The 20071-nt window shown below is 40.5% G+C and overlaps 1 protein-coding gene across 1 annotated transcript in view; it reads right to left on the bottom strand.

Moving 5' to 3' along the window:
* CCNB3 (cyclin B3) overlaps window positions 1-20071 on the bottom strand; it is a gene marked incomplete at its 3' end in the record, with an annotated part of 66324 nt that overhangs the window by 27898 nt on the left and 18355 nt on the right. The window contains exons 3-5 of the mRNA XM_082864371.1: window positions 14525-14611; window positions 9622-9719; window positions 520-3688 (exon numbers count right to left, since the gene is read on the bottom strand). Coding sequence (XP_082720497.1) covers window positions 520-3688; window positions 9622-9719; window positions 14525-14611 — 3354 coding nt within the window. The remainder of the gene's footprint in view (window positions 1-519; window positions 3689-9621; window positions 9720-14524; window positions 14612-20071) is intronic.

Genomic DNA, 20071 nt, shown 5'->3' with positions numbered 1-20071 from the left:
GTTGTTCTGCCTACAAGAGGGGTCTTTCTTCTTCTGCTTGCCAAATTTCATCCCTTAGTCCTTCCAATTTACAACTTAAAAACCATCTTCCTTGGAAGATGCCTCTGTGAACTTAATCCATCTTTAGCTAAGGTCCAATGTAATGCAGACTGCAATTACTAAGAAAGGCAATTTCCTGAAAGAAATTGTCTAGCCACTACTGAAAAGCATATATATACATACATATATATATATTATATATATATGTATATAATATATACACACACACACACACACACACACACACACACACACACACAAACACAGAGTATTCCAGACCCTTGGGGGTATTCCTGGAATAAATACTTTCTAATTGCTCAGGTACATCACTACGCCAATCACAAAGTCAAGAGATTCCACAAGGCCAACTTGATTTAATACCAATTGCTTAGGAAGGCAAAAAAAATCTCTTTGCTAGCAGCCACCTCCAGGCCAACAAAGAACACTTCATCTAATTTAAGAAGAAAGAAAGCAGAATACCTCCTTCTCTGATCTCTTGTCCTGAGATGAGAAAGGTTCATTGGAACTGGATTCACAAGTACTGGACTGGCTTGTGGTACTGAACTTGCCCACACTGGACATGGTGACAGTGCTGGACAAGCCTGTTCTAGAGTCAGGGGCAGTGGTAGACACATGTGGGCTGGTTTCAACTTGGAGGATGATGAAATCTTTGATAAAGGTGTCTTCTTTGTGAGTGAGATTCTTTTGCAAGGCCAATGGCTCCTTGGAAGACAAGTCTTTCTCACTGCTGGGCTTCTCCTGCAAGGCCAAGTGCTCCTTCAGGATAGGCTCCTCCTCAATTGTGGGATTCTCCTGCAAGGCCAAGGGCTCCTCAAAGAGGGTCTCTTTCTCACTCGTGGGCTTCTCCTGCAAGGCCAAGGACTCCCTCAAGATGATTTCCTTCTCAATGCTGGGATTCTCCTGCAAGGCCAGGGGCTCCTTCAGGATAGCCTCCTCCTCAATTGTGAGATTCTCCTGCAAGGTCAAGGACTCCCTCAGGATGGTCTCCTTTTCAATGCTGGGCTTCTCCTGCAAGGCCTGTGGCTGCTTAATTAGGGACTCCTCTTCAATGGTGATGTTTTCTTGCAAGGCCAACTGCTTTTTCAAGAGGAACACCTCCCCCTGAGCAGTGGGCTTCTTCTTTAAAGATAATTGCCCCTCTATGCTCACTGCCACCTCAGTGGAGAGCTCTTCCTTCAGAACCAATGGTTTCTTGAAAAGGAATTCCTCTTCAGTGGTGCTTTTGTCCTGCAAAGCCAACAGTGCCTTCAAGGAGTCCTCTTTGTTATCAGTCTTCTTCTGCAAGGCAAAAGACTTCCTGAAGAGGGACTCATCTTTGTTGGTAGGTTTAACATGCAGTGAAAATGGCTCCTGAAAGGGGAATTCCTCCTCAGTGGTAGACCTCTCCTCCAAGGTCACTGTCTCCTTAATATATGATTCTTCTTCAGTGGTGATATTCTCCTGCAAGGCCAATGGCTTCTTTGAGAGGGACACCTCTTGCAGAGTGGTGTGCCTCTCTTTTAGTACAGATGGATCCTGGAAGAGGAACTCTTCAGTTGTAGACTTTTTTTTAAAGGGCAACAGCTCCTTAAAGAGTGACTCCTCTTCAGAGGTAGTCTTCTCTATGACCAGTGGCTTCTTTAAGAGGAACGTCTTCCCCTGAGTGATTTGCCTCTTTTTTAAAGATACCGGTGTCTTGGTTAGAATTGTCTCATCAGTTGAAGACTTCTTCCTAAATGACATTGGCTCCATAAAGGAGGAGTCCTCACCTTCACCAATCATATTCTGCAAGTCCAACTGTTCTTGGAAGATAGGCATCATCATTTGAGTGGTACACTTTTTCTTCTTTAAAGATAATGACTCCTTGGTAGAGATTGCCACATCTGTGGTATGTTTCTTCCTAAATGACACTGGCTCCATAAGAAATTCATCTTTACTGTCTATATTCTCCTGCAATGCCCATAGCTTCTTTAAGAGGACCACATCCCCCTGAATGGTGTGCTTCTCTTGCAGTGCAGATGGTTTCTTCAAGAGGGACTCCTCCTCAGTGGTAGGCTTTTTTTTAAAGGATAATGGCTCCTTAATGAGTGACTTCTCTTCAGAAATGGTCTGCAATACTAGTGGCTTGGTCAAACAGGACATCTTACCCTGACTGGTACACTTCTTCTTTAAAGACAACAGCTTATTAGAGGAGGTTGCCTCCTCAATGGTACGCTTCTTGTTAAAAGCCAAAGGCTCCCTTAAAAGGGACTCCTCCACAGTTGGAGTCTTCTGCAAGACCAACGGCTTCTCCAAGATGGACAACTCCTCCCAAGTGGTGTGCCTCTCCTGCAATGCTGATGGCTCTTGGAAAAGGGACTCCTTAGTGGTAGGCTTCTTCTTAAGGGATAACGGCTCCTTAATGAGTGACTTCTCTTCAGAGGTGGTCTTCTGTAATACTAGTGGCTTCTTCAAGCGGTACCTCTTCCCCCGAGTAGTATGCTTCTTCTTTAAAGGTAATGGCTTCTTGGAAAGGGTTGCCTCCTTAGTAGTATGCTTCTTCCTTGAGGAAATTGGCTCCATAAGAAATTCATCTTCACCATCCTTTTTCTCCTGCAATGCCTCTGGCTTCTTCAAAAGGGTAACCTCCCCATCAGTGGTGTGCTTCTCTTGCAACACAGATAGCTCCTGGAAGAGGGACTCCTCCTTAGTGGTAGGCTTCTTTTTAAAGGACAATGACTCCTTAATGAGTGCCTTCTCTCCAGAGATGGTCTTCTGCAATACTAATGGCTTCTTCAAGTGGGCTATCTTCCCCTGAGTAGTGCACTTCTTCTTTAAAGATAATGGCCTTGTGGTGAAGGTTGTCTCCACTGTGGTAGGTTGTTTCTTAAAAGCCAATGGTTCCTTAAAGACGGAATCCTCTGCAGTGTCGATCTTCTCCTGAAAGGCCAATGATTTCTTCAAGATGGACACCTCTTGTTCAGTGGTGTGCTTCTTTGGCAATGCAGATGGCTCCTGGAAAAGGCACTCCTTCTCAGTGGTAGGCTTTCTCTTAAAAGACAACAGCTCCTTAGCGAGTGACTTCTCTTCAGAGGTGATCTTCTGCAATACTAGTGGCTTCTTCATACAGGACATCTTCCCCTGAGTGGTACACTTTTTCTTTAAAGATAACAGCTTCTTGGTGGGGGTTGCCTCCTCAGTTTTAGGCTTCTTCCTAAAGTTTATGGGCTCCATAAAGAAAGAATCCTCTTCAACACTGATGTCCTGCAATGCCAACTCCTCCCTCGTGCAGGACTGCTTCCCCTGATGTGTGCACATATTCTTTAAAGATAATGTACTCTTGTTGATGGCTGCCTTCTCAGTTTTATGCTTCTCCCCAAAAGTCACTGGCTCTACAACATCACTGTCAGTCTCATCCTGCAAGGATAGTGGCTTCTCTAAGAGGGACACCTCCCTCTGATTTGTGCTCTTCTTTAATGACCCCTTGATGAGGATTGTATCCTCAGTAGTGGGTTCCTCTTTTAAAATGAATGGCTTTTTGAAAAGAGATGCCTCCTCAGTAGTGGGTGTCTTGGAGCTGGTAGATATCTCCAGAATGAATGGTTTATCTATAATATTTGGTACCATGGTGGTTGAGACTACTACTGGTGAGAGTTCCAGCTTATTATACCTGTAAAGGAAACAATGTCTGGGTAAGAAGAATGTAGTTCCTAGAATCCTCACCTACCATCTCGTTTTGTCACTCTACTTACTAAATGTATGGAAGTGGAAAGGGCTTCAACCCCAAGAGACAGACTAGAGGGTAAAAATCAATGGGTACCATAGTAAATCAACTAAGTAGCACACAGTATAGTTTCTATGACCTAGGTCCCCATACTTTTCCAAAAAATTTCCCCTGAAATCCATGTTATTTATGCTTTCTCATATATGATTTATTAACTTTATTTATATACAAAGGCTTTTATTATAATACTTACCACATTGTATGAGTGACTGGCTTATATATGTCTCCCTCACTAGCTGCATTTATCTGTCTTTGTCTAGCAGCACCAGGCATCTGATAAAATTCAGGTTGAAATTAATATTGTTTAAAGGCTTATGAGAGAGGATTATAAGAGAGAGGCTTATAAAAGGCTTATAAGAGAAAGTTGGGCTGGTACTTATTGTTCATGGTATCTAACCATATTCCTTTCACTCTAGGCTATTCACAAGATGCTTTCCTAGTGGAGATAATAAAAAAGACCAAAATAAACATTTGTTCACATGTGTCAGATGCAAAGCTTTGTTTTGAATAGGACTGCATATCCAATCAGAGTGACTAACCTGGTGTGACCAAATCTCTGGATGACTAGAAATCAGAATAAGAAAAGGGAGAGAATTAAAGGTAAATATGATCAGTCTGAACAAGAGTAAGTACCTTCAAAAGACTAGATATTATGATTCCTTTTATATGAAACATCCAGAGGAGACATATCCATAAGAGGTATATCCATAACAGAAAATAGGTTGGTGGTTGCCTGAAGCTGGGAAGGGGTAGGGAGGAGGGTAGAAAGGGACTGGGAAAGAGAAGGGACTATAGGTATGAGTTTCTTTGTGGGGGGGTGCTGAAAAAGTTCTAAAATTAGATGGTGGTGATGGCTATACAACTCTATAAATATAATTTTTAAAAAATTACTGAATTATTAAAAAAAAGAAAAGGAAGTGCCTCAAAAGGTTCCATCTGACCAGATAGGTTCCAGGTCCCTCCTGATGAGAACTTTTAGAAGTAGTCTTCAGATAGTCTAGTTATGATAGAGCATGCATTCTGAATCTAGACTGCCTGGATCCAAACCCTGGCTCCTCCATTTACTGGCTGGGTGACCTTGGGCAAGTTAATGCTCTACGCTTCACTTTTTTCACCTGTAAAATTAAGGTCATAATATTACCTCCCCTATAGAATTACTGTAAAGACTTGAGCAATTGATATGCATAAAAACACTTAAAACAAATCATTGTTAGAACAATTACATGCCAATAAATCAGATAATTTAGACAAACTGGACAAATTCTTAGGGAGATACAAACTACCAAAACAGACTCAAAAACAGAAAATCTGAACAGAGCTATAACAAGTAAAGACACTGAATTAATAACCAAAAACTACCCACAAAGAAAAATCTAAGCCCAGATGGCTTCACTGATGAATTCTACCAAACATTTAAAGAAGAACTAATACCAACATTTCATGAACTCAGGAAGAGGTAAGAATAGTTCCCAAGTCATTCTATGAGGCCAATATTATTCTGATACCAAAGACATCAGAAGAAAACTCAAGTCTGATATATCTTATGAACACAGATGCAAAAATCCTCCACAAAATACTAGCAAACCAAATCCAGCAGTATATAAAAAGATTATACACTGTGACCAACTAGGATTTATCCCAGGAATGCAAAATTAGTTTAACATCTGAAAATCAATTCATGTTATCACACCATATTAATGGAATAAAAATGAAAGCTACATGACCATCTCAATAGATCTAGAAAAATCATTTGACAAAATTCAATACCTTTTCATGATAAAAGCACTCAACAGGGCTTCCCTGGTGGCGCAGTGGTTGAGAGTCCGCCTGCCGATGCAGGGGACGCGGGTTTGTGCCCCGGTCTGGGAAGATCCCACATGCTGCGGAGCGGCTGGGCCCGTGAGCCATGGCCGCTGAGCCTGAGCGTCCGGAGCCTGTGCTCCACAACGGGAGAGGCCACGGCGGTGAGAGGCCCGCGTACCGCAAAAAAAAAAAAAAAAAAAAAAGCACTCAACAAACTAGGACTAGAAAGGAGATTCCTTAACTATGAAAGAACATCTATGAAATACCCAAAGCTAATGTCATAGCTAATTGTAAAAGACTGATGCTTTCCCCCTAAGATCAAGGAGAACACAAGGATGTCCAACTCTCTTTTTGGGGGGTGGAGGATTTGTCATGTAGTAGTGAATAACTAATATAGCACTGCTGACGCTTTAGAACTGAACCCCTCTGTTTTCTGAATAAAGTACAAACTCTTTGCCATGGTCCATAAGGCCCTGGTGATCTTGCTCCTGCCTGCCTCTCTAAATCCAGCTCTATAAAACACTGGTATAGAAAGTAGGTATTTAGTGTCTATGATGTCTAAAGCCTGGGGTGATCAGAGTAGGCTTCCTCAATAGAGTGACCAACTGTCCTTGTTTGTCTAGGACTGAGAGGGTTCCTGGGATGCAAGACTTTCAATGTTAAAACTGGGAAAGTCCTAGGAAAACCAGAATAAGTCAGTCATTCAACTCTTGGATGGTAAGGATGTTCAACTCTGAACACTTCTATTCAACACAGTACTAAAGGTTCTAGCCAGGGCAATTAGGCAAGAAAATAAAATAAAAGGGATCTAGATTGGAAAGGAAGAAGTAAAACTACTTATATTAGCAGATGACATAGTCTTATACATAGAAAATCCTAAGGAACCCACACACAAATACTATTAGAACTAATATACAAGTTCAGCAAAGTTCTATGATTCAAGATCAATATACAGAAATCACATGTATTTCTATATCCTTGCAATGAACAACATGAAAATGAAATTATGAAAACAATTCCATTTACAATAGAATCAAGAAGAATAAAATGCTTAGAAATAAATTTAATAAAAGAGGTGAGAAATTTATACTCTGAAAAGTACAAAAAAATGTTAAAAGAAATTAAAGATCTAAATAAATGAAAAGACATCCCATGTTCCTGGACTTAGTATTAAGATGGTAATACTCCCCAAATTGATTTACAGGTTCAAGGCAACTTCTATAAGAATCCCAGCTGGCTTATTAGTAGAAATTGATAAGCTGATTCTAAAACTTATATGGAATTGCAGGGAACCCAGAAGAGCCAAAACAATCTTGAAAAAGAGGAACAACGTTGGAGGGATCACACTTCCCAATTTCAAAACACACTACAGAACAACAATAATCAAGATACCATAGTACTGGCATAATGAAAGACACGTAGGTCAATGGAATAAAATTGAGAGTTCAGAAATAAACACATGTACAGTCAGCTGATTTTCAACAAGGGTGCCAAGACAGTTAAGTGGAGAAAGATTAGTCTTTTCAATAAATGGTGCCGAGGCAATTGGATATCTATCAATACATGCAAAACAATGAAGTTAAACCCCTAACATACACCAACAATAAAAATTAACTCAAAATGAATCAACAATCTAAGTTAAGAGCTAAAAATTTTAAACTCTAAAAAGAAAAAAATCTTAAAAGTAAATGTTCATAACCTTGGATTTGGCAATGGTTTCTTAGATTATGATACCAAAAGCATAAGCAACAAAAGAATAAATTGGATTTCATTACAATTAAAAACATTTATGCCTCAAGGAACACCAAGAAGAAAATGAAAAGACCTACAGAATGGAGGAAAAGTACTTGCTAATCATATATCTGATCAGGGACTTGTATCTAAACTATATAAAGAATTCTTACAACTCAATAATGAAATGATCAATAACCAAATATTTTAAATCAGCAAAGGATCTGAATAGACATTCCTCCAAAGAAGATATGCAAGTGGCCAATAAGCACATGAAAGATTCCCAAATCATTAGTCATCAGAGAACTGCAAATCTAAACCACAATGAGATACCATCCCACACTCACTAGAATGGCCATTTAAAAAACAAACAAACAAAAAACCCAGAAAATGGCAAGGATGTGGAAAATTCAAAACCCTCATCCACTGCTGGTAGGAATGTAAGATAGTGCAACCACTATGGAATACAGTTTGGCAGTTCCCCAATGAGTTCAACATAGAATTACCATATGACCCAGCAATTTCTAGTTACATATGCAAAAGAATTAAAAACAGGTGTTCAAACAAAAATTTGTACACAGGTGTTCACAGCAGCACTATTCACAATAACCAAAAGGTGTAAACAATTCAAACGTTCATCAACTGATGAATGGATAGACAAAATATGGTACATTCATACAATGGAATATTATTTGGCAATAAAAGAGGATGAAGTACTGATACCTGCTACAACATGGATGAACCCTCAAACATCATGCTGAGTGAAAGAAGCCAGATACAAAAGACGACACATTGTACAATTCCATTTCTGGGAAACGTCCAGTATGGATAAATCTATAGAGACAGAAAGTAGACTAGTGGTTGCCTACAGATGGGGAGGACTGAGAGGTGGTAGCTAAAGGTAGAGTTCCTTTTGGGGTTGATGAAAACATCCTAAAATTCACTGTGGTGATGGCTGCATAACTCTGTGAATATACTAAAAACCATTGAATTGTACATTTTAAGAGGGTGAATTGTGTATGTGAATTATATCTTAATAAAGCTGTTACCAAAAAAAAAAACCCACTTAGAATAATGTGTGATTACAGTGAACTCTCAATAGATGTTAGCTATTAGCTCTAGCACTATTATTAGGGTCCATTTCACTGAACTCTGAATGAGGACAAGAATGTTTATGGCATTTTGTGAGGATTTCCCTGCTAAAGTCAGAATGGTGAAAGAAATTCAAAAGAAAATAACACAGGGAATTAAGGTCAAAATACACATGCAAATCCCAGGAATTTCATTTCAGCAAGAAACTGAGTGGGCTAAATGCTAATCTTCTGGTATGATTTCTTTCTGCTGGGTAATTAGCAAAGTGTCCTGTGGACCTGGCATGTTAATTTTTAGGAGTTCCCCAAACTTTTCCCCTTACCATTTGGAACCCATGCTTAGCTGGGTTATAGCTATCTAGCTGATCTATTCTATTCTTCCAGAAAGAAGTAATTCCCACTGGAATGAGGAGAGGATATAAAAAGGTCTCACTCCACTTTCTAACTCTTCTTCTAACAGAAGATTTCCTAGGAGTAAATCCTTTTCCCGATCCTAGATGAGAATACTCCTATCTACTTGCAGAACCTGTGATCAGTTCCCTATAACAGCTGGACAACACACATTTCTGGCCTAAGGAGATAGTAATTTCTCTACAGTAAAAAGGAACAAGCCTCCCCCTAAGGTTTCTAATGGGATAAGCAGACTGGCAAACTATCAGCCAGCTGCTGAGAATCCCCTGAAAAGTTAAGTTGCGTCCACACTCTCAACCACAGAGTAGCTCAGTCAAGGACTGAAGTACTAAAATAGAGAAAGATGAGCACAAGAACTTTTGGCAAATTCCTCAATGACAACAGCTCTTTCAATATGCACACACCATGTGGGTGGGTGACAGAGGGAAAGAGGGGGAGGGGGAGGGGGAGGGGGAGGGGGAGAGGGGGAGAGGGAGAGAGGGAGAGAGGGAGTGAGGGAGTGAGGGAGTGAGGGAGTGAGGGAGTGAGGGAGTGAGGGAGTGAGGGAGTGAGGGAGTGAGGGAGAGGGGCAAAGAGAAAGAGAGAGAAAGATTGGGGGTGGTGGTGAGATGAGGCCTATAATTCTTCAGCAATTTAGTCCATCTAAGCACCCGGAGTTAATGTAATACTCACCACTGTAGCTCACTAAAAATGTTCTCAATGGGGACAAAAGGCAGTCAAAAGGATGTCACACCCTCTCCTTTACCATATAAAACAATGCCATCTGACTATCCTCGTACTCACCCACGAGCACGTGTGTTCCTGTTTATCTTCTTGGAAACATCTTTAACAAACTCATTACTGGCTTCTTTCTTGGGCTTGGCAGGTTGACTTTGAGAAGCCTGCAAGAAAAAAATAAAGGTGGGGGGGCTGGTCTGGAGGAGGAAGCAAGGAAATGGAGAGAGAGAGAGAGAGAGAGAGAGAACCTCAAATTAACCAATAGGTGGTTCTCACAGGAAGGTCCTGACACACATCCACACCCTGGACACCTTGTTTGGGTGTTCCCAGGAACACTGATCAAAACATCTTACAACCAGTATGGTACTGGTGCCAACTAGTCATGATGGAAGCTAGCAGTACAGTAGTCCTGGTGCATATTAGCTAAATAGCAGCCCTAAGTGATTTCAAGATACATATGATGTAGTTCTGATCTCCAATGTCAGGCATATTGGCTGGTAAATTCTCAAAAAGATGTTTTGTAAACATCACATTCCATTTTGACCCCATAAGATGTTCAGAGGGGGGAAAAGGTAATATAACTGGCTTTGCTGCCTGAGTATACCAAGATCAACTAGCTTTTCAGGATAGACCTCTAATACAACACTACCTGTGATACATCTATCCCATCTCACTGAGGGGATATTTATTTAACATGGGGCTCTGGAAAGCTCCACCAGAAACTCTAATCATGACTAATTCTATTAAACAGTAGAAGAGATCATGGGACTGTGAATAATGTCAGTAAAAATAATCTTAAAGGTTATGCCTTTAAAATGAAACAAATGGAATCTAATTATATTCCAAATAAATACCATAACCACACTGAAGGACAAAAGAAAGAAAACAGAAGGAAATACAAGATAATAAACAACTAATCCAAGTAAACACAGACTATACACCCTCACCATATACATCCTCAGTCAGGATGTGTTTGTGGGATGGTGGAGAATATTGCAAATAAATCTGGAACTCTTTTTAGTAGGTGTGTTTATTATGGTGGTGTGGAAGAAGTAATTCTGAAACTCTTTTAGATGTATTATAGTATTGAGTAAATGTGCTGATGATCTTGTGAACCATGGTTCTCATTGTAGAGAAGGAACATATAAACACGGATTGAGGAATACAAGAAAGAACCCTGTACGTTTTGGAATGGGAGTTGTGTGGACTCATGATTTCTTAAACAGGTATATGTGTATATACATCTGAGTATACAGGAGTGTGTGTATTTGTATATATAGATATATGTGTATATATATATATGTTTAAGTACAGATGTGTGTGTATCTATATGTATATATACATGCAGACATTTCCTAACTCTGTCTGCAGAAAGGGCAGAAAAAGCAGACACCCCAGTAGCACACCTAGCACTGAGATCTTGGTCTCTAATACCATTCCCCATTAAAAGGAACAGGAATTCTTCACAGAAATGGTTGACTCCATGCCAATAAAATAGGTACAAGAACATCCTGGAACATCCTGTTATGCTGGAAAGAAAATGTTCAAAAAAATGATGATAGTATGTCACAAAGACACAGTAGTCAGATTAAGGGGGGCCCTAGTGACCAAATTTGGGACAATTTGAGCACCAAAATAATAAAATACAATACTGAACAACAAACCACTGAAAAAACAGGAATTCATAAGTCTATACCAATAATAAATAAACAGGGAAGAAGGGAGGCCTCTGCTTGTAGACTGGTAAATGGGGAGCAAGTGCTAGAGTTGGAAAAATCATCAAAAAGATTGTTAGGCAAAAATCATCAATGAATGCTAAATCTAGGGGACATTTTGATGAAGAGTGGCTATTTGGAGGCTCTTAAGGGTGTGTCCCACAGATTATTAGTTGCAAGAGGAAAAAAAATAAACAGTAATTATATAGTGGAGAAACCAGACAACATCTTGACTGGGTGATCAAAATTAACCTCACCAATGAGGGACAGATGGATGTCATGTGCCTCCAGATGTGATACTCTAAGGACAGAACATCACCTATACAGTACTCCAGCCAAGCATATATAACATCAATCTAATCACATGGAAACATCAGACGAACACAAAATGAGGAATGTTCTATTTTTAAAAGGGGGGTTGGGTGGGACTGTATTCTTCAAAAATATCATAAAAAACAAAGAAAGGCTATGGAAGTGTTCCAGATTAAAAGAAGCTAGAGACATGACACGTAAACGACCCTAGACTGGATCCATTACTGGAGGGGAAAAAGTGCTTATAACATTGACTTTACAAAGTCAATGGAAAAAAATTGGAATATGGACAACAGATTACATAAAAACACTATATCAATGTAAATGTATAAAGTTGTTGACTGCACTGTGTTTATATAAGACTATTTCTCTGAGGAGAAATAGTATATAGAGACTCTTTCTCTATATACACTGAAATACCCTAAGTACTTCATGGTAAAGGACCATGATGTATGTAAGCAGATAGGATAAAATGTTAGTAATATGTGAATCTAGGTAAACAGCATATGTGTGTTCTTTGTACTGTTTTTTATTTTTGCAACTTTTTATAAATTTGAAATTATTTCCAAATGAAGTATAAAAAAATTATGCCTTTGTATCATCGTATCATAATAAGCAACTACAATCCAACAGGGAATTCTTTCTTAGGCCCTCAAGTTGTTGTCCACTTCTGCTCTTCAAAGAGCTTGACACAGTTTGCATTTTAATTTCACCTAAAGTTTTACAAACTCCTTATGTGTCAGGCTGAGATCCAGCTTTGGAAAAGATGTGCGTTCTTGGCAGGAGAGAGGTGGAGACCCTAATCCCCAGGGTGAAACTTTCAACTTGCCATATGTGAAGGTTCAAAGCACTAATATTTTCAGATCTAAGCTCAAGGGGACCTTTACCAGTATCTCCCCATAATTCTTTCACCAAAAAATAGGAAAATAGAGATGACAATCCTACTGGCAAAAAATAATTTAGGAAATAGACTTTATCTCCTCATCCACTGGCTTTGGACCAGCTCTAACAAATCAAAAGTCCTTCCCATGCTGAAAGGATAAAGGAGAGGGAAAAAAAGAACACTCACAGCAGACTAACTAATTAAAACAGATCAGCTCTTTTGGCAAGCCAGGACCTCACTGTGGTGAATGTTGAGGAGAAGACAGATATGGGGACATGAAAACGAAGTAATACTGACAGGAAGAAGCAAATCATCATAAAGGGAAACCCCAAAATTCAGAGTCCTCAATCCTCAAAGAAATGACCTCAGACGTCTGCAGAAATGCCCAACCCTGGAATGGCTTAGCTACACTGTAATGATAGAACTTTGTCTGGAAAGCACCAAAGATCATTCAAGGTGACCAGGACTTGAACACAAAAGGGAAATGGGCTTTCTGAGCTTCTGAAAAGCTAGAGGCAGAGATACTGCTCAGGGATGACTTGCATCCCCAACCCTGGACAAGTATGTGGCCTAACAGATGTTGAATTCAGTTGGAGAATCAGGAGGGTCCTAGCATGTGTTTCCTATTAATTTATTTGTGTTTGTTCTTTATGACTGATGACATAAACTTCACAACAAAAAGAGGACTGAGACATGGCAGGAAAGTTTTTCATATGCGGTTAGACTTTGCTTTGCACAGTGTCACTGGACTCCCATCAGGGACTCTGGAGGCCAAGGGAAGCTACATTAAGATGAGCTGCATCTGCTTCTGATTTCTGTGGCTACCTTATTTCAACCAAGTTTCTAGACCATGGTTAAATAAGTCAGGAAATGAATCTAACCTTACAGGTCTGTGTGGGAGGTAGCTCTTTCAAGCAATCTAGAGTAAATCTGATTATGCAGGAAGCTGTAACACAATCATACATGTTGTAATCTGCATGGGGAAAAGACTGTTTTAGCACAAAGGTGGTCACATAGCATCTAAAGAGCAGAGATACAAAGGGGAGAACTTTGCCAATGCTTATCCAATCCTGCCCAAGGGGGTAAAATATTATCTAGCAGATGTAAGAATTCTGGTAGCCACAGAAGGACACTATTATAGAGGGCAGGATAGGGTCCACTAGGGCTCTCTGTATCCTAGATGAAACAGACCTCAAAAACAACATTGGGTAAGTCTTTATCTGTGAAGTGGAGATAATTATAGTATCTGCCTCAAAGGATTTTATGAGGATTAAATGAGTGGATACAGGGAAAAATGCTTAGAATAGTGCTTGACACGTGGTAAACACTCAGGAGACATCAGTTATTATTATTTTCTAAGACAAAAGATTACCTCTGACTCGATTCTATATTCAGTTAGTAACTTCCTAACTAGTAAATTTTTTTTTGCTGGCGCCTTAATAACATCAGAAGGGAGGTAACTTGGAAGTGAACTCAGGAATTCTAGTCAAAATTGAGTTTCTAGATCTCCATAGTTGAAAACCAGATCATGGAACTGTGGTCATCAATGGTTCTGTACATCAGACGACATTTTTGATTGTCACTATGACTTGGATGCTGCTGGAACTTAATGCTAGGGACCAGGAATGCTGGCTGAAGTCAGTCATATACAATAGAAAAACTTTGCTGTTCAAAATGTCCATAGTGCTTGAATTGATAAACACTGCCCTAGACTACAATGAATCTACCAAAGTACTTACCTCCAAGGCCTATGCAACCAGCTGAGCCACCTCTGGACTTTATCTAAATGCAAGATCCCAAAGTTCTCATATTTCTCTACAATTTCATACCTGATAAACACTCATACTGCTTCCAGAGAGCTCCATCAATTAATCCAGATGGTATGTGGCAGCAGAAGAGCCACTGCAGTTTCTGAAATTGGGTCATTGATTCCAAATAAAATTGGCTCTCAACATTCTAGAGAGGGTCAGAGTTTGGTTAAACTGGAAAGGTCCCTCAAGGAAGAGGCTGTCTAAACCTTATGCAACACCATGGCAGAGAACTGGACTGGCATACTCACGTTGGTGAGATCTTCAAAAGCTGACCTCTTTTTGAGTGGTCCCTGAGGTGAAGATGGAGATATCTTTGCTTGGTAATTCTCCTCTCTCTAAAAAAGTAAAAGAGGTAAATGCGTATATCCAATTGTGAACAGTCTTTTCAGGGACGTCAGGTCATCTTTGGGGCTCAGGGGGGGAATGGCTGAATCTCCAAGCAACTGTAGATGCCTATAATAAACCCCAATAAACTACAACAAAAGGAAATTTTGGAACCCACTGCTTAGACAGTCACTGAAGGAGGTAATCATTGATGATAGGGACAAGGCTGGGAGGAGAAAAGATAACTGTCAGTGTAACTCTCAGAATGAGCAAACTAGCTTGGTGAAGCTAATTTTCTCTCTTACTTACTCCTCTCATATTCATGGCTATACTAGCCAAGATTAACCATCACCACCCCCACCACCCTGCAACTCCCAGTCATTCCTTTAATATGGATGTTCCCAGTTAAATTAGTTCAATAATTTAACAAAATTTAAGTGTCTCTTATGTTAAGTAGTTGATTTAAGACATTCTCAATAAGGACAATAACACACATACCTAGATACTGATCCAGGATCAGCTCTTTATTAGCTATTGACCTTGCACAAGTCACTTAGTTTCTGAGACTCAATTGCCTCATCAGTAAAACTGGAATAATAACCTACCGCATTTGAGGACCAAATAAGAGAAAACATGTTTTTTAAAAATCTATATAAAGTATAAATGGGCAGAAATAGTATTTTAAAAGTATATAGTCCAGGCTGATGGGTGGGGCTGGGTTTCCTCCCTGCTAGTTGTTTGGCCTGAGGCACCTCAACACTAGAGCCTACCCGGCTCTTTGGTGGGGCTAATGGCAGACTCTCGGAGGGCTCACACCAAGGAGTACTTCTCAGAAATTCTGCCAGTGTCCTTGTCCCCACGGTGAGCCACAGCCATCCTCCGCCTCTGCAGGAGACCATCCAACACTAGCAGCTCCACGTGTATGAAACTTGGAAGCTGTCACTCCACCCTGATAACAACTAGAAAATCAACAACTCTTACTGGATCTGTAAGAGAAGGTGGTGGACACAGGGCAAATTGCTGCCTCCAAGATTGAAGAGACAGTTTTTTGGAATCGGGAAGATGGGGGAAGAGTAAGACGCAGAGATCACCTAACTCCCCACAGATACAAAAGAAATATATCTACACGTGGAACAACTCCTACAGAACACCTACTGAATGCTGGCAGAAGACCTCAGACTTACAAAAAGGCAAGAAAATCTCCACGTAGCTGGGTAGGGCAAAAGAATAAAGAATAAACAGAGACAAAAGGATAGGGACGGGACCTGCACCAGTGGGAGGGAGCTGTGAAGGAGGAAAGGTTTCCACACACTAAGAAGCCCCTTCGCGGGTGGAGGCTGCGGGTGGCGGAGGGGGAAGCTTCCGGGCCGCGGAGGAGAGCACAGTAACAGGGCTGCAGAGGGCAAAGCGGAGAGATTCCCACACAGAGGATCGGTGCCGACTGCAACTCACCAGCCCGAGAGGCTGATCTGCTCACCCGCCGGGGTGGGCAGGGGCTGAGAGCTGAGGCTCGGGCTTTGGTCGGATCCCAGGGAGAGGACTGGGGTTGGCGGCGTGAACACAGCCTGCCGGGGGTTAGTGCACTACGGCTAGCCGGGAGGGAGTCCGGGGAAAAGTCTGGACCTGCCGAAGAGGCAAGAGACTTTTTGTTCCCTCTTTGTTTCCTGGTGCGAGAGGAGAGGGGATTAAGAGTGCTGCTTAAAGGAGCTCCAGAGACGGGTGCAAGCCGCAGCTAACAGTGCGGACCCCAAAGACGGGCATGAGACGCTAAGGCTGCTGCTGCCGCCACCAAGAACCCTGTGTGTGAGCACAGGTGACTATCCATACCTCCCTTTGGGGGAGACTGTGCAGCCCGCCACTGCCAGGGTCCCGGGATCCAGGGACAATTTCCGAGGGAGAACGCATGGCGCGCCTCAGTCTGGTGCAACATCCCGCTGGCTTCTGCTGCCATAGGTTCGCCCCACATCTGCACCCCTCCCTCCCCCCGGCCTGAGTGAGACAGAGTCCCCGAAGCAGCTGCTCCTTTAACCCCATCCTGTCTGAGCGAAGAACAGATGCCCTGCGGGACCTACACGCAGAGGCAGGGCCAAATCCAAAGCTGAGCCCCGGGAGCTGTGGTAACAAAGAAGAGAAAGGGAAATCTCTCCCAGCAGCCTCAGGAGCAGCGGATTAATGCTCCACAATCAACTTGATGTACCCTGCATCTGTGGAATACACGAATAGACAATGAATCATCCCAAACTGAGGAGGTGGACTTTGAGAGCAAGATTTATTATTTTTTCCCCTTTTCCTCTTTTTCCGAGTGGGTATGTGTATGCTTCTGTGTGAGATTTTGTCTGTATAGCTTTGCTTTCACCATTTGTCCTAGGGTTCTATCCGTCCGTTTTATTGTTTGTTTTGTTTTTCTTTTAAAAAAATTATTCTTAATAATTATTTTTTATTTTAATAACTTCATTTTATTTTATCTTACTTTATTTTATTTTATCCTCTTTCATCTTTCTTTTCTTTCTTCCTTCCTCCCTCTCTCTCTTTCTTTCTTTCTACTTTTTCTCCCTTTTATTCTGAGCCATGTGGATGAAAGGCTCTTGGTGCTGCATCCAGGAGTCAGTGCTGTGCCTCTGAGGTGGGAGAGCCAACGTCAGGACACTGGTTCACAAGAGACCTCCCAGCTCCACATAATATCAAATGGCGAAAATCTCCCAGAGATCTCCATCTCAACACAAGCACCCAACTTCACTCAACGACCATCAAGCTACAGTGCTGGACATCCTATGCCAAACAACTAGCAAGACAGTAACACAACTCCACCCATTAGCAGAGAGGTTGCCTAAAATCATAATAAGTCCACAGACACCCCAAAACACACCAACAGACATGGACCTGCCCACCAGAAAGACAAGATCCAGCCTCATCCACGGGAACATAGGCACTAGTCCCCTCCACCAGGAAGCCTACACAACCCACTGAACCAACTTTAGCCACTGGGGACACACACCAAAAACAACGGGAACTATGAACCTGCAGCCTGCAGAAAGGAGAGCCCAAACACAGCAAGATAAGCAAAATGAGAAGACAGAAAAACACACAGCACATTAAGGAGCAAGGAAAAAACCCACAAGACCTAACAAATGAAGAGGAAATTGGCAGTCTACCTGAAAAAGAATTCAGAATAATGATAGTAAAGATGATCCAAAATCTTGGAAATAGAATAGAGAAAATGCAAGAAACATTTAACAAGGACCTAGAAGAACTAAAGATGAAACAAGCAACAATGAACAACACAATAAATGAAATTAACAATACTTTAGAAGGGATCAATAGCAGAATAACTGAGGCAGAAGAACAGATAAGTGACCTGGAAGATAAAATAGTGGAAATAACTACTGCAGAGCAGAATAAAGAAAAAAGAATGAAAAGAATCGAGGACAGTCTCAGGGACTTCTGGGACAACATTAAACGCACCAACATTCGAATTATAGGGGTTCCAGAAGAAGAAGAGAAAAAGAAAGGGACTGAGAAAATATTTGAAGAGATTATAGTTGAAAACTTCCCTAATATGGGAAAGGAACTACTTAATCAACTCCAGGAAGCACAGAGAGTCCCATACAGGATAAATCCGAGGTGAAATATGCCAAGACACATATTAATCAAACTGTCAAAAATTAAATACAAAGAAAACATATTAAAAGCAGCAAGGGAAAAACAACAAATAACACACAAGGGAATCCCCATAAGGTTAACAGCTGATCTTTCAGCAGAAACTCTGCAGGCCAGAAGGGACTGGCAGGACATACTTAAAGTGATGAAGGAGGAAAACCAACAACCAAGATTACTCTAAACATCAAGGATCTCATTCAGATTTGATGGAGATATTAAAACCTTTACAGACAAGCAAAAGCTGAGAGAGTTCAGCACCACCAAACCAGCTTTACAACGAATGCTAAAGGAACTTCTCTAGGCAAGGAACACAAGAGAAGGAAAAGACCTACAATACCAAACCCAAAACAATTAAGAAAATGGGAATAGAAACATATATATCGATAATTACCTTAAATTAAATGGATTAAATGCTCCCACCAAAAGACACAGACTGGCTGAATGGATACAAAAACAAGAACCATATATATGCTGTCTACAAGAGACCCACTTCAGGACTAGAGACACATGCAGACTGAAGTGAGGGGATGGAAAAAGATATTCCATGCAAATGGAAACAAAAAGAAAGCTGGAGTAGCAATTCTCATATAAGACAAAAGAGACTTTAAAATAAAGACTATTACAAGAGACAGAGAAGGACACTACATAATGATCAAGGGATCGATCCAAGAAGAAGATATAACAATTGTAAATCTTTATGCACCCAACATAGGAGCACCTCAATACATACGGCAAATACTAACAGCCATAAAAGGGAAATCGAAAGTAACACAGACATAGTAGGGGACTTCAACACCCCACTTTCACCAATGGACATATCAACCAAAATGAAAATAAATAAGGAAACACAAGCTTTAAATGATACATTGAACAAGATAGACTTAATTGATATTTATAGGACATTCCATCCAAAAACAACAGAATACACATTTTTCTCAAGTGCTCAAGGAACATTCTCCAGGACAGGTCATATCTTGGGTCACAAATCAAGCCTTGGTAAATTTAAGAAAATTGAAATTGTATCAAGTATCTTTTCCGACCACAATGCTATGAGACTCGATATCAATTACAGGAAAAGATCTGTAAGAAATACAAACAAATGGAGGCTAAACAATACACTACTTAATAACGAAGTGATCACTGAAGAAATCAAAGAGGAAATAAAAAAATACCTAGAAACAAATGACAATGGAGACACGACAACCCAAAACCTATGGGATGCAGCAAAAGCAGTTCTAAGAGGGAAGTTTATAACAATAAATTCCTACCTTAAGAAACAGGAAACATCTCGAATAAACAACCTATCCTTGCACCAAAAGCAATTAGAGAAAGAAGAACAAAAAAACCCCAAAGTTAGCAGAAGGAAAGAAATCATAAAGATCAGACCAGAAATAAATGAAAAAGAAATGAAGGAAATGATAGGAAAGATCAATAAAACTAAAAGGTGCTTCTTTGACAAGATATACAAAATTGATAAACCAGTAGTCAGACTCATCAAGAAAAAAAGGAAGAAGACTCAAATCAATAGAATTAGAAATGAAAAAGGAGAAGTAACAACTGACATTGCAGAAATACAAAAGATCATGAGAGATTACTACAAGCAACTTTATGCCAATAAAATGGACAACCTGGAAGAAATGGACAAATTCTTAGAAAAGCACAACCTGCCAAGACTGAATCAGGAAGAAATAGAAAATATGAACAGACCAATCACAAGCACTGAAATTGAAACTGTGATTAAAAATCTTCCAACAAACAAAAGCCCAGGAGCAGATGGCTTCACAGGAGAATTCTATCAAATATTTAGAGAAGAG

Source organism: Leucopleurus acutus (assembly GCF_964270905.1).
Source record: "Leucopleurus acutus genome assembly, chromosome: X".
NCBI classification, from domain to species: Eukaryota; Metazoa; Chordata; class Mammalia; order Artiodactyla; family Delphinidae; genus Leucopleurus; species Leucopleurus acutus.
This window is presented reverse-complemented; position numbering and strand designations above follow the sequence as displayed.